At 34.3% G+C, this 10895-nt stretch overlaps 1 protein-coding gene across 1 annotated transcript; it reads right to left on the minus strand.

Moving 5' to 3' along the window:
* Positions 1-1285: 1285 nt before the first annotated feature.
* On the minus strand, positions 1286-1791 carry LOC139703538 (uncharacterized protein CXorf51A-like). Its single transcript, XM_071607041.1, has 2 exons — positions 1666-1791; positions 1286-1507 (listed from the first exon to the last, which is right to left on the minus strand). The coding sequence occupies exons 1-2, from the start codon at positions 1789-1791 to the stop codon at positions 1286-1288; spliced, it is 348 nt and encodes a 115-aa protein (XP_071463142.1).
* Positions 1792-10895: the final 9104 nt, after the last annotated feature.

The raw sequence follows: 10895 nt of genomic DNA on the forward strand, positions 1-10895 counted from the left end.
CTTTCCTACTCTGTTTCTCTCTTTCCATGTGATTTACCTCTCACATACACACACACATACTTCCTTCATCATGTGAAGCCATCAGCCCATGTTATGACATAGCAGGAAGGCCCTCATCAGAGGCCAACTAGGTGAGGCTGCCCAATCTCAGACTTTCAGCTTCCAAAATTGTGAAATCTTTTTTTAAAAAATAATGTACCCATCCTCAGGTATTTTACTATCACAAAAGGGACTAACAGCATTTGGAAATTTTAAGGAATGATGGATATATTCACTCTTATAATTGTGATTAGTATGTGTGTGTGTGATAAAACATACGAACTTTAAAAAAATAGTTGTAGGTGGACCCAATACCTTTATTTTATTTAATTATTATGTGATGCTGAGGATCAAACCCAGTGCCTCACAGATGCCAGACAAGTGCTCTACCACTGAGCCACAACCCCAGCCCACATACAAACTTTTTAATCACGTACAGGTTCTTGTGCTTCAATTATAGTTCCATAAATTAAGCATGAAACTCTTTTCATGGATGAAAACAACTTTGAAAAAGATAAAGCTTAAAGATATTTGTAGGAGGAGCCATGTTGCTTAAAACTTCTCCATGAACAATGAATGCTCCATTTTCTTGCCAGCACATGAGGCAGACCACTCCCAATGGCTTACTCTACCCCAAATTTCTTAAGTGGGCTGATTGGTTCTGGATTTGTTCTTTCAATCACCATTACTTTCCTAGGGATGATAGAGTGAGTTCTTTAGCCCTTCTGAGAGCCATTAGTTGCTTACATAATAGGGTATGGAGTAACAAACACCACTATGAGGTCAGTGTTCCTCAGGTGACTCCTTGTATATTTTTTGAGATACTGCCACTCACATGCCTCACCTTATACAGTTTCTGGAAATCTACATACTAAAGCCATACACAAATAGGGAGAAACATGAAGTCCTTTTCGCCTTGCCTGTGGGATCAAGTATAAAGAGGAAGTTTGTCTTCAGTCCTCAGTCCTCACTTTGTCTTTATCCTTCAATGTGTGGATAACAATTTATCTTTTGAACTCCAACTCCACAGATCCCACATCTCTCCCTTCTCAAACACCTACTTCTACCTTTTATTTGTTCCCACTCCAGCATCAGAGGCTCACAGAGATACACATCTTTTCACATCAGATTGATTTTATTTTCACCACCATTAATGTTAGTAACCTGTGGTAAAATTGAGCCATTTCTTAGCTGCCAGACCTCTGGACACTCTGCAGATTATTCTGAGGTCTCTGGCCCCACTCAATTACTTGCTGTCCAGATCATCACTTGAAATGCTGGAGGTTTCTGGGGTATTTTCCATTTCTGGCTCTCTATTCAGTTTTTCATTTAGCCGATGATAATGACCAAAGAGTATTGTTCCTTTAGTTTTCTTAGATTTTTTCAGAGATGTGGAAGGCTTTTCTGAGTCTCTTTTGCTTGAATTATTTTGAAGTGTTTTTTTACCCTTATTGGTGGACTTTAGTATCTGTAAGGACAACAGAGAGGCCATAAGGGCATTGGTTTGGGAAAAGAAGATAGGATATACATGTGAAGTAGGGGTTTGTGCCAGATGAAAAATAAATAGGAGTCTTAGGTCGTGGGGAATGAATGCAGAAAGGAGAAGCTTGGGTTGGGTTATCTTACCTTGCTGCCTCTTCCGCATCTGGAGTGATGATAGGAAGTCTTCATATTCTTTCTTTCTTTCATCGATGATGTTGACTGGGCCATATCTGCATTAGGCTTCTGTGATTTCTTGGTTGCCTTAGCCATACTGAAGCCTCCCAGTGGTCTTCTGAAGAGCTGTAAGGATCCTAGGCATATATGTCCTCCCAAGACAATGAAGGGCCACACCCTTCAGCCTTCATTGGCCAGCAAGTTACTCCCCAGCCAATGAGGACTAAGGAGGAGGTTAGACCTCACAAAGCACTCTCTCTGACACTTCTGTACATGAAGAGGCTAGGGAGGTTGCTAGGGAAACCAGGCTATAGCTTAGATATTGCAAATCAACACTCTTGGCACTTCTGGGATGTGGGGGAGAGGAGATGCTAGGAAGGCAAAAATGATCTGGTTGGGCAAAGGAGACTTTTCTTTAATATACCTGAAAGAGCCACCCCACCCTAATTCTTATATAGTGTTCAATAGTGGTAGTACAGGTGGTAGAGATCTTCCTCTACCAAAGTATTCCCCAAAGCTACTCCTACAAACTCATTCTGCTATCTTTCCCTTAGCCATTAGTTAGTATTTTGGATAATGTACCTAAAATCCATCCAAAAGTAATATGGTTATATTTTTCTTTAATTATCAGAAGATATGTGAATAATGCTACAAACAAGACATATTCCCATTAATGGATATCAATATACTTACTGCATTTGGCATTAAAGGCTGCCAATTTTTAAAATTGTTTTCTTCCAGGCCTTCAACTTATAGGAAAGGAATAAAATTAACTACCCACTGATGAAAATTGCATTTTATCCTTATTTTTATTCTATTTTTGGAGCCTGGTCACATTATCATCATTGAGTTTTGCAAGATTCCTTCTCTTTTATTCAAATTTTTCTTTCTTCTTAGAATCTAGCACTAGTTCCCTTCTCAACAATAGAATTATTATTTTATATTTGAATTCTGTCCTTGTATATGGCCTTGTTAAATGTATGTTTGAATGTACCATAACTGGTTTCTGTGTTTTGTAGCAGCATAGTCAGGTTCTAATGAAGGTTGGTTTCCGGGTTACGTCTTCATATGCTTTCTTTGGTGGATGCATACAGAAGGAGAGATTTAGGGGTCTTCCTCTTTTAATAAGGGCATTAATCTGAGACACAGCCCTCATGACCAAATTTAATTGTCTCCTATCTCCAATTACCATCACATTAATGATAAGGGTATTAACATGTGAATTTTGGGAGGCACATTCAGTCCAAAGCAATAATTTTACTAAATATTGCCACATTGTTTTCTAGAATATATCAGTCCACCTTCCCAACAGATTTGTACTTTATGTTTCCCTACACAATCATCAATTTTTTATTTAGAATGCAGCTTCTCATAGGATCTCAGTGATCTTAACCAATTGATGTTTATACCCTTGTGTAATCCAGTTCAGTTGAATGGCATGAGTATGGGCTGTATCTAGAGATTTGCTTCTAATAGCTAAAATCCTACAAAAGTAATGGAATGCCATTAACATCATCAATTTTATCTTTGCTAGAACACTTTCTTGGTAGCAATCTCTCTTGCACATGTGCTTTCTCATTTTTATTAAAACATATTATGAAATGCTCAATAAAGAGGCCCACATTTTAAGGAATACCTTAGGAGGAACTGAGTCCTCAGCAAAATAAACTGCAGAGCACTGAATCCAAATAACAGCTACTTGATTTAATTAGGAAGAGGATCCTTCCCAGTTGAGCCTTGGGATAATTCACCCTTATAAAACAGACCCAGAGCTAGAGGACAACCAATCTGAACCCAGATTCTTGACTCATAGAAACTATGAGATAATTTCTTATTAATAATATTTCTCAGTTCTACAAATATCTCAGGGGTTCCCTCACATGTGAAATCTAGAAAAGAAAAGCCTAAAGGTAGCTGTCGGTTGTGATTTTCGATATGTACCCAAGTGGACCTGCTAATAGTTTATTCCTGAAATGTCCAAATCCCTTAACATATGAAAGAGCTGAATTCACCTTTCATCTGTGAAAGGAGAATGAATCAGAAGGGACTGAATGAATTTAACAAATTCCTGTCACATGCTGGGGAGAAGTGACTGAGGAACCAAAAGGGGGCTATATATGTTCAAAATTAAGCTAGAATGAAGAAGAGTCTTCATTCTGACTGGAGTGAAATGATATCTTAGAGTAGTTTTGATTGCATTTTCTGATTGCTAGAGATGATGAGCATTTTTTCATATATTTGTTGATTGTTTATCCTCTTCTTAAAAGCAGCATACTACAGGGTCATAGCCACATCAATGTTTATAGCAGCACAATTCTCAATAGCTAAACAGTGGACCCAGCGTAGATGCCCTTCAGTGGATGAATGGATAAAAAAAAAATGTGTCATATATACACAATGGGATATTACTCAGCACTAAAAGAGAATAAAATCATGGCAGAGCTGAGGTCTTGTTTTTGTGGCACAACAAACATGAAGATATTTGATTGCTTCCTTTGGAAAGGCAAATTGCACATAGTTGCCCCTCTGGAATCTGCATAGAGGTACAAAGCAAAGCAGTTGCCAGCGGTACTGTTCTTTTCCTGTACACTGAAACAGTCCTGGTATATTAAAGAAAATGAATTTTCATCATTAACTTGGTAGAACTTAATGAGTATCATATAATTATCTGAGTGCTTACAAAATGAGTACTTTGTCAGCTAAGCTGAGATCGGTGTCCATTATGCAGTTTTATACAGTAACATTGAGACAGCATTACTGTGCTATGTGCAGAAGATCTCAGATATATGCATAGAACTTACCTACATATATGTTTTTTTGAGGGATGGAGGGAGGAAAGTGGGAAGAGAGGGGGAGGGGCAGGGGCTGTGAGAGAGGGGAAGGGAGAGGGAGAGAGAGAGAGAGCGAGAGAGAGAGAGAGAGAGAGAGAGAGAATCCAAGAAAAACCTGGAAAAATAAACTTCATAAGAGAGAATGGCTAAACCAAACAAACAAAAATCAAAGGAAAACAACCCACAGAATGTCGGTAGTTATATAAGTTAGCTAGGTTGCAGAATGTTCCTTTATTGGGCTGCAGCTCATATTTTTACATCATTAGATTCTTGTTATCCATTCTGACCAGAATGTCATTGAAGTACTGTTCTTCAATGCTCAGTACATTATATTGGTATATTTGACATCTCATAATTGGTGATTTTAACTTTTATCACCTGAGTAAGATGGAGTTTATTGAAGTTTTCCATTATAAAGATACTGTTTTGATTTTTTTCACCAATAAAGGTCCAAAGGAAGTAATATCAGACTATGTTAATACTTCAATTTTAGTTGCATTTTTGACAGAGCATCCATTGATGATTTTTGACAGCATAGATTTTAACTTGTATTGATATTTTGTTTTACAAAATATTTTTCCTATTTTTCTCACTGCTTCTTCATTTTTAGGTTATAAGTATAATATAATAAGCAGCTTTCCCATCAATGACATTTATTTATTTGCTTACTTATTCAATATGAATATTGATATTAATAAATAAGCAAATGGACTCATAGATTCTTATATATTGGTTATATCTCGTTATTGTTACTATTTGCTTGATGTTCATATAGTACCACCAGCTTGGCTGTAGGGAGTACTTTAGTTATCAGTACTTTTTTCATCTCACATAACTTACCCTTCTTTGATCATTTCCATATTGGCAAGAACTTTTAGAAAATATCAAGAACATGGATAAAATGAATGTATGAAGGGCCTTTCCAACTTAAATTAAGAACAAAGAAAAATTGAATGTAATATACATACATAGGTTGAATCTTAATCAAGATTTGTTTTTTTTTTTTGTTTTTTTTGCTAAGGGATGAATTTTAAATATTTAACAAAATGTTAATAATTGTAGAATTTTATTAATATTAATGTACTTGTGTTTTCAATCATACTGTACTTATATAAGGGCATGTCCTGGTTCACAACATACAGATACTAGTATACTAATTGTAATGAGACAGCCTACCTGTGACTCAACATTTAGTGACCATAAAGAAGATATGGACATACTATGTACTATATTTTAAGCTTTTATATAAATGTGAATTTATATAACAACAGCAACAACAATAATTACAACAACAATAATTATAACAAAACATAAGTTCTGAGGTACCAGGTCTGGTTGAAAGCCAGAGATACACATGGATATGTAGCTCCATAGGCAAATATGGTCCCTCAGAACAGGAACATGCACAACTTTCAAAGTGATTGGTTCTGGGCTAGATTATAACTGTAGAGCAAAACCACCTTGATACACAAGAAATTTTGTTTTAGTGTTTATTTATTTACTGACTTGGCTTATTATTTACTTACTAGTTTTGTTATATACAAGGTTTTGAGAAATAAAAATAAGATAAAATATAAACTCTATTTCTGCTTAGGAAAAACCAAAACTGAATAGTAAAAATTGTTTTGTTTTGTTTTTGATACTGAGGATTGAACTCGGGGATACTCAACCACTGAACCACATCCCCAGCCCTATTTTGTATTTTAGTTAGAGATAGGCTCTTACTGGGTTGCTCAATGCCTCACCATTGCTGAGGCTGGCTTTGAACTCACCATCCGCATGCTTCAGCATCTCAAGCCATTGGGCTTACAGGGGTGTGCAACCTAACAAAATTTTAATGCTTATCTTAGAGCTACCATAGATAAATTTCTTAATAGTTCTTAATTTCAAATTCTGCATAATGTGTTAAGAGGTAATATTTTTTCTTCTTCATGAGAAATATAAATTTAAGACAGAATGGTCTAGGTTCTGTTATAATAATGAGACAAATAACACTTCGTAAATGAAAGTCATATATGATCAAATATTAAGCAAATAAAATAAAAGATTGAAATAAAATTTAATAAATTTATTTTACTTTTAATTTAAAAATCTTGAGCATAATTGTATTCCTGAATATCTTTGTTTCCCCAAACTTGTATATTTCTTAGAATAGTTACTTTTGCTAGACAATTTTTGATGTATGATATTATAAATGTCTTTAACACAGACAGTTTGCCAAAAATATAGATCACTTGGCAACTGTTCCATTTGTTGTAACTATCAAAAATGACATTTTTTGACACTTAAAAATTATTCTACCTCATTCAGAATGATGCAAAGGCATTCAATCTTGAAGTTGAAAGCCATACATGTAATTAGTATACAAAGTGGATCCCACTTATCCTCAGCTTTAGAACCAGAGTTAAATTATGTCAATTGTTAAGAGTCTAGGTCATTAAGAAGGATGTTTTTCCTCTAACACACAATCTGAGATATAAAAGTTCCCATGGTTAGTATATAAGACATTTGCAAATCCTATAAATTCAGACTTAAAATATTTTTCTGCAGATGTGATTTATATATTTAATCAAGCCTGGGGGTAGAATATCTATATCTTAGATTATATTTCAAATGGGATGTGATGAAGATATGTATTATATGGTCAATTCGTATTGTTAGCATAATGAATTCCTCAGAGTACTTCTCAAAAGAGTATAATTTTAAAATAGATTGTATCACCTGTTAAGAATAAAGCAATTAGGGTTGCTTTTCTTACCAAGAATTTAATAGTTAGCCAAGTATATATATAGGACAACCATCAGACTGGAATAAAATTTAAGATAGAACACACATAGTAGCCTCTAAATTTGACATTTATGAATGATTCATCAGGGTAAATAAAATTAAAATAATATGACCTTCCATTAACTGCTATAAGATCATACAATAGTAAATAGTGTTCTATAGCAATACAAAATTGACTTGAATGCAATATAAAACTTGAATGAAGGGGCTTGTGGCTCAGTGGTAGAGTGCTTGTCTAGCAAGTGTAAGGCTCTGGGTTTAATTCTCAGCACCACATATAAATAAATGAATAAAATAGAGGTACATCAACAACTAAAATATAAACCGAAAAAATCATTGCAATATATAAAATTATTTTGAAACCTATGGTACTGCTGATAACACACTGTAGGCCACACACTGCATTGGGTTGAGCTCTACGTTGTAGTCATGAACCCTGTGATAAATACTAAAACATATTTTATGTTATGAATGGTACAAAAAAGATGACTCTTTGTGTCCTATAAATTAAGAAAATAAGGCAATGGTCATGAGTAAAAGGAAATGAATACTTGGACTTCAACATAAGCACAGGGTTCTGTATCACTGACAGTCTACCTAAAAGAAAGAATTACAGAATGTTACTGGTGTTCAATGAGGTTTCCATAAGATACTTAAAGAAGGATTTGGAAGGCTTTGTGAGGGCTATTAGAGACATGGATCACTTCTGTTGCCTCAAAAGGAAAGTCGGGGTCATTTGGCCAAATAAAGAAATCCTTCCAAATCTTTTTTTTTTTTTCCAGTTGTAAAGGGACACAATACCATTATTTTTAATTAATTATTTACTTTATGTGGTACTGAGGATCAAACCCAGTGCCCCACAGGAGGTGCATGCAAGTGCTCCAACACAGAGCCACAATCCCAGCCCCTCCAAACATATTTTTCCCCCTGTGGAACACTATTAATTGGGAATATCTCTACAAATGGAAAAAATAAAGTGTAAAAATAAATCACTCTGCACATAGACTTTTCTGACCATGAATACTGCCTTTTCCACACATCAAAATATATTTTATGCAAAACACCAGCCAAAAAAAGAATTCATGTCATTAAATGAGATTAAATGAGATTTGATAGTTAAACATAATATGCAAAATACATTAAAATTATAAAAATATAAGAGTAAAAACTGAAGTGAAAAACAGTGGATAAAGAAATTTGCCAAAAAAAAAAAAAAAAGATTGCTGAGAGCTTGATGATATATGCAAACCTCAAGGTAGAGCTGTTAAGCATCAGAAAGAGAGGGGTGTGGGTTGGCAGATATCGGGAAGAAACCGCAAGAGAAAATTAAGTTATCACATTGTAAACAATGAAAACAGAAGTACTGAAACGGTAAAAGCATAGAGTACCTGCTACAGAGTGCTATGAAAACAAACACAAAGTAAAATGAGTTTTAAGAAATTATTAAATATATATATATATATATATATATATATATATATATATATATATATATACAGAGAGAGAGAGAGAGAGAGAGAGAGAGACAGACATCTGCACAAAGCTTGATAGTTCTTTGAATACATACATACATACATATATATATATATATATATGTATATATATATATATATATATATATATATATATATATATATATATATATATATAATGTAGTTACTGGAAAGGACAAAATAGCAAATTGAACAGAGGAAAAACAACAACAACAAATCAAAACTAAAGGAAATCTGAAACTACAGGGAAAAAGGGATACTGTTTTCAGGATATATTGCCAAAAAAGTGAAGAAGGTTTGGGTCACTCTGAATTATTTCATAATAAAAAATGAACTTCCAAGATACACAAACTTTAAAGTTTACAGTCATAAACATGTAGCAATCAACAAGAAAAAATGAAGATTAGTTCAAAATTCCCCATAAGTATACAAAACTAAAAAAAAAACAAAAAACACTCACTTCCTGTGAGGAAACTAACTTTTTTTTTTTACTCAGACTGTCATTTACTTATGAATAAACCTTTATATATTTTTCATTGATAAACACAAAGAGAACTTATTCTTGGATGTCCTTAAAGACACTACTGGATGACAGGCTATCATGAGTTGCTGTACTTCAGTCACATTCTCAGGGTCCATTTCTAATTCTTTTTCTCTTTCTACTTATACCACATTCCTTACTTCAGTGAAGTCCATAAGGGTTATGATTATCTTCTTCCAAAGTCCTGTTAATGTTGATATTTTTACCTCATCCTATGAGTCACTAATAATAAGATCTAGAATGTGAATTGTTTCTAGAATCTTTTCAATTTACTTGGCCCAGATCCATCAGAAAAATCACTATGGCTGCTACAGCATTACAAAATGTATTTCTTAAACATCAGTTCCTGGCGATTGAAATTGCTGCTTGATCCATGCATTGCAGAATGGATATCTTGATAGCAGATATGCAAAGAAATACTCTCATTGTGCAACTTTATCATAGCTCCTGGGAATTTTCCTTTTTGAACAGTAAGTACCAACAGTGAACTTAGCATCTTTTTTTTTTTTTAATTTTTTATTGTTGGTTTTTCAAAACATTACATAGTTCTTGATATATAATATTTCACACTTTGATTCAAGTGGGTTATGCACTCCCATTTTTACCCCATATACATATTGCAGAATCACATCAGTTACACATCCATTGATTTACATATTGCCATACTTGTGTGTGTTGTATTCTGCTGCCTTTCCTATCCTCTACTATCCACCCTCCCCTCCCCTCCCCTCTTCTCTCTCAACCCCCTCTACTGTCATTCATTTCTCCCCCTTGTATTATTTTTCCCTTTCCCCTCACTTCCTCTTGTATGTACTTTTGTATAACCCTGAGGGTCTCCTTCCATTTCCATGCAATTTCCCTTCTCTCTCCCTTTCCCTCCCACCTCTCATCCCTGTTTAATGTTAATCTTCTTCTCATGCTCTTCGTCCCTACTCTGTTCTTGGTTACTCTTCTTATATCAAAGAAGACATTTGGCATTTGTTTTTTAGGGATTGGCTAGCTTCACTTAGCATAATCTGCTCTAATGCCATATTTCACTTATTTAGTAGTTCACTATTAATTTCTCTGGGGCTTTGAAAACTTAGTTCATATATGAAAATCACCTAATTGTAAATATGGGGTGGATAAATTTCAGCAACTCTAAATATTCTTTCTTTATAGCCATATATGTGGTGCTGAGAATTAAACCCAGAGCCTTACACTTGCTAGGCAAGCACTCTACCACTGAGCCACAAGCCCCTTCATTCAAGTTTTATATTGCATTCAAGTCAATTTTGTATTGCTATAGAACACCATTTACTATTGTATGATCTTATAGCAGTTAATGGAAGGTCATATTATTTTAATTTTATTTACCCTGATGCATCATTCATAAATGTCAAATTTAGAGGCTACTATGTGTGTTCCATCTTAAATTTTATTCCAGTCTGATGGTTGTCCTATATACATACTTGGCTAACTATTAAATTCTTGGTAAGAAAAGCAACCCTAATTGCTTTATTCTTAACAGGTGATACAATCTATTTTAAAATTATACTCTTTTGAGAA

The sequence above is a fragment of the Marmota flaviventris genome, chromosome Y (genome assembly GCF_047511675.1).
Source record: "Marmota flaviventris isolate mMarFla1 chromosome Y, mMarFla1.hap1, whole genome shotgun sequence".
Lineage (NCBI taxonomy): Eukaryota > Metazoa > Chordata > Mammalia > Rodentia > Sciuridae > Marmota > Marmota flaviventris.

What these genes read in the sequence shown, in the direction of transcription:
- LOC139703538 (XM_071607041.1), bottom strand. Translation starts at nt 1,791, where the DNA reads ATGGCTAAGGCAACCAAGAAATCACAGAAGCCTAATGCAGATATGGCC. An exon ending in GATGCGGAAGAGGCAGCAAG is followed by an intron (nt 1,508 to 1,665) that starts GTAAGATAACCC and finishes TTGTCCTTACAG; the next exon opens with ATACTAAAGTCCACCAATAA.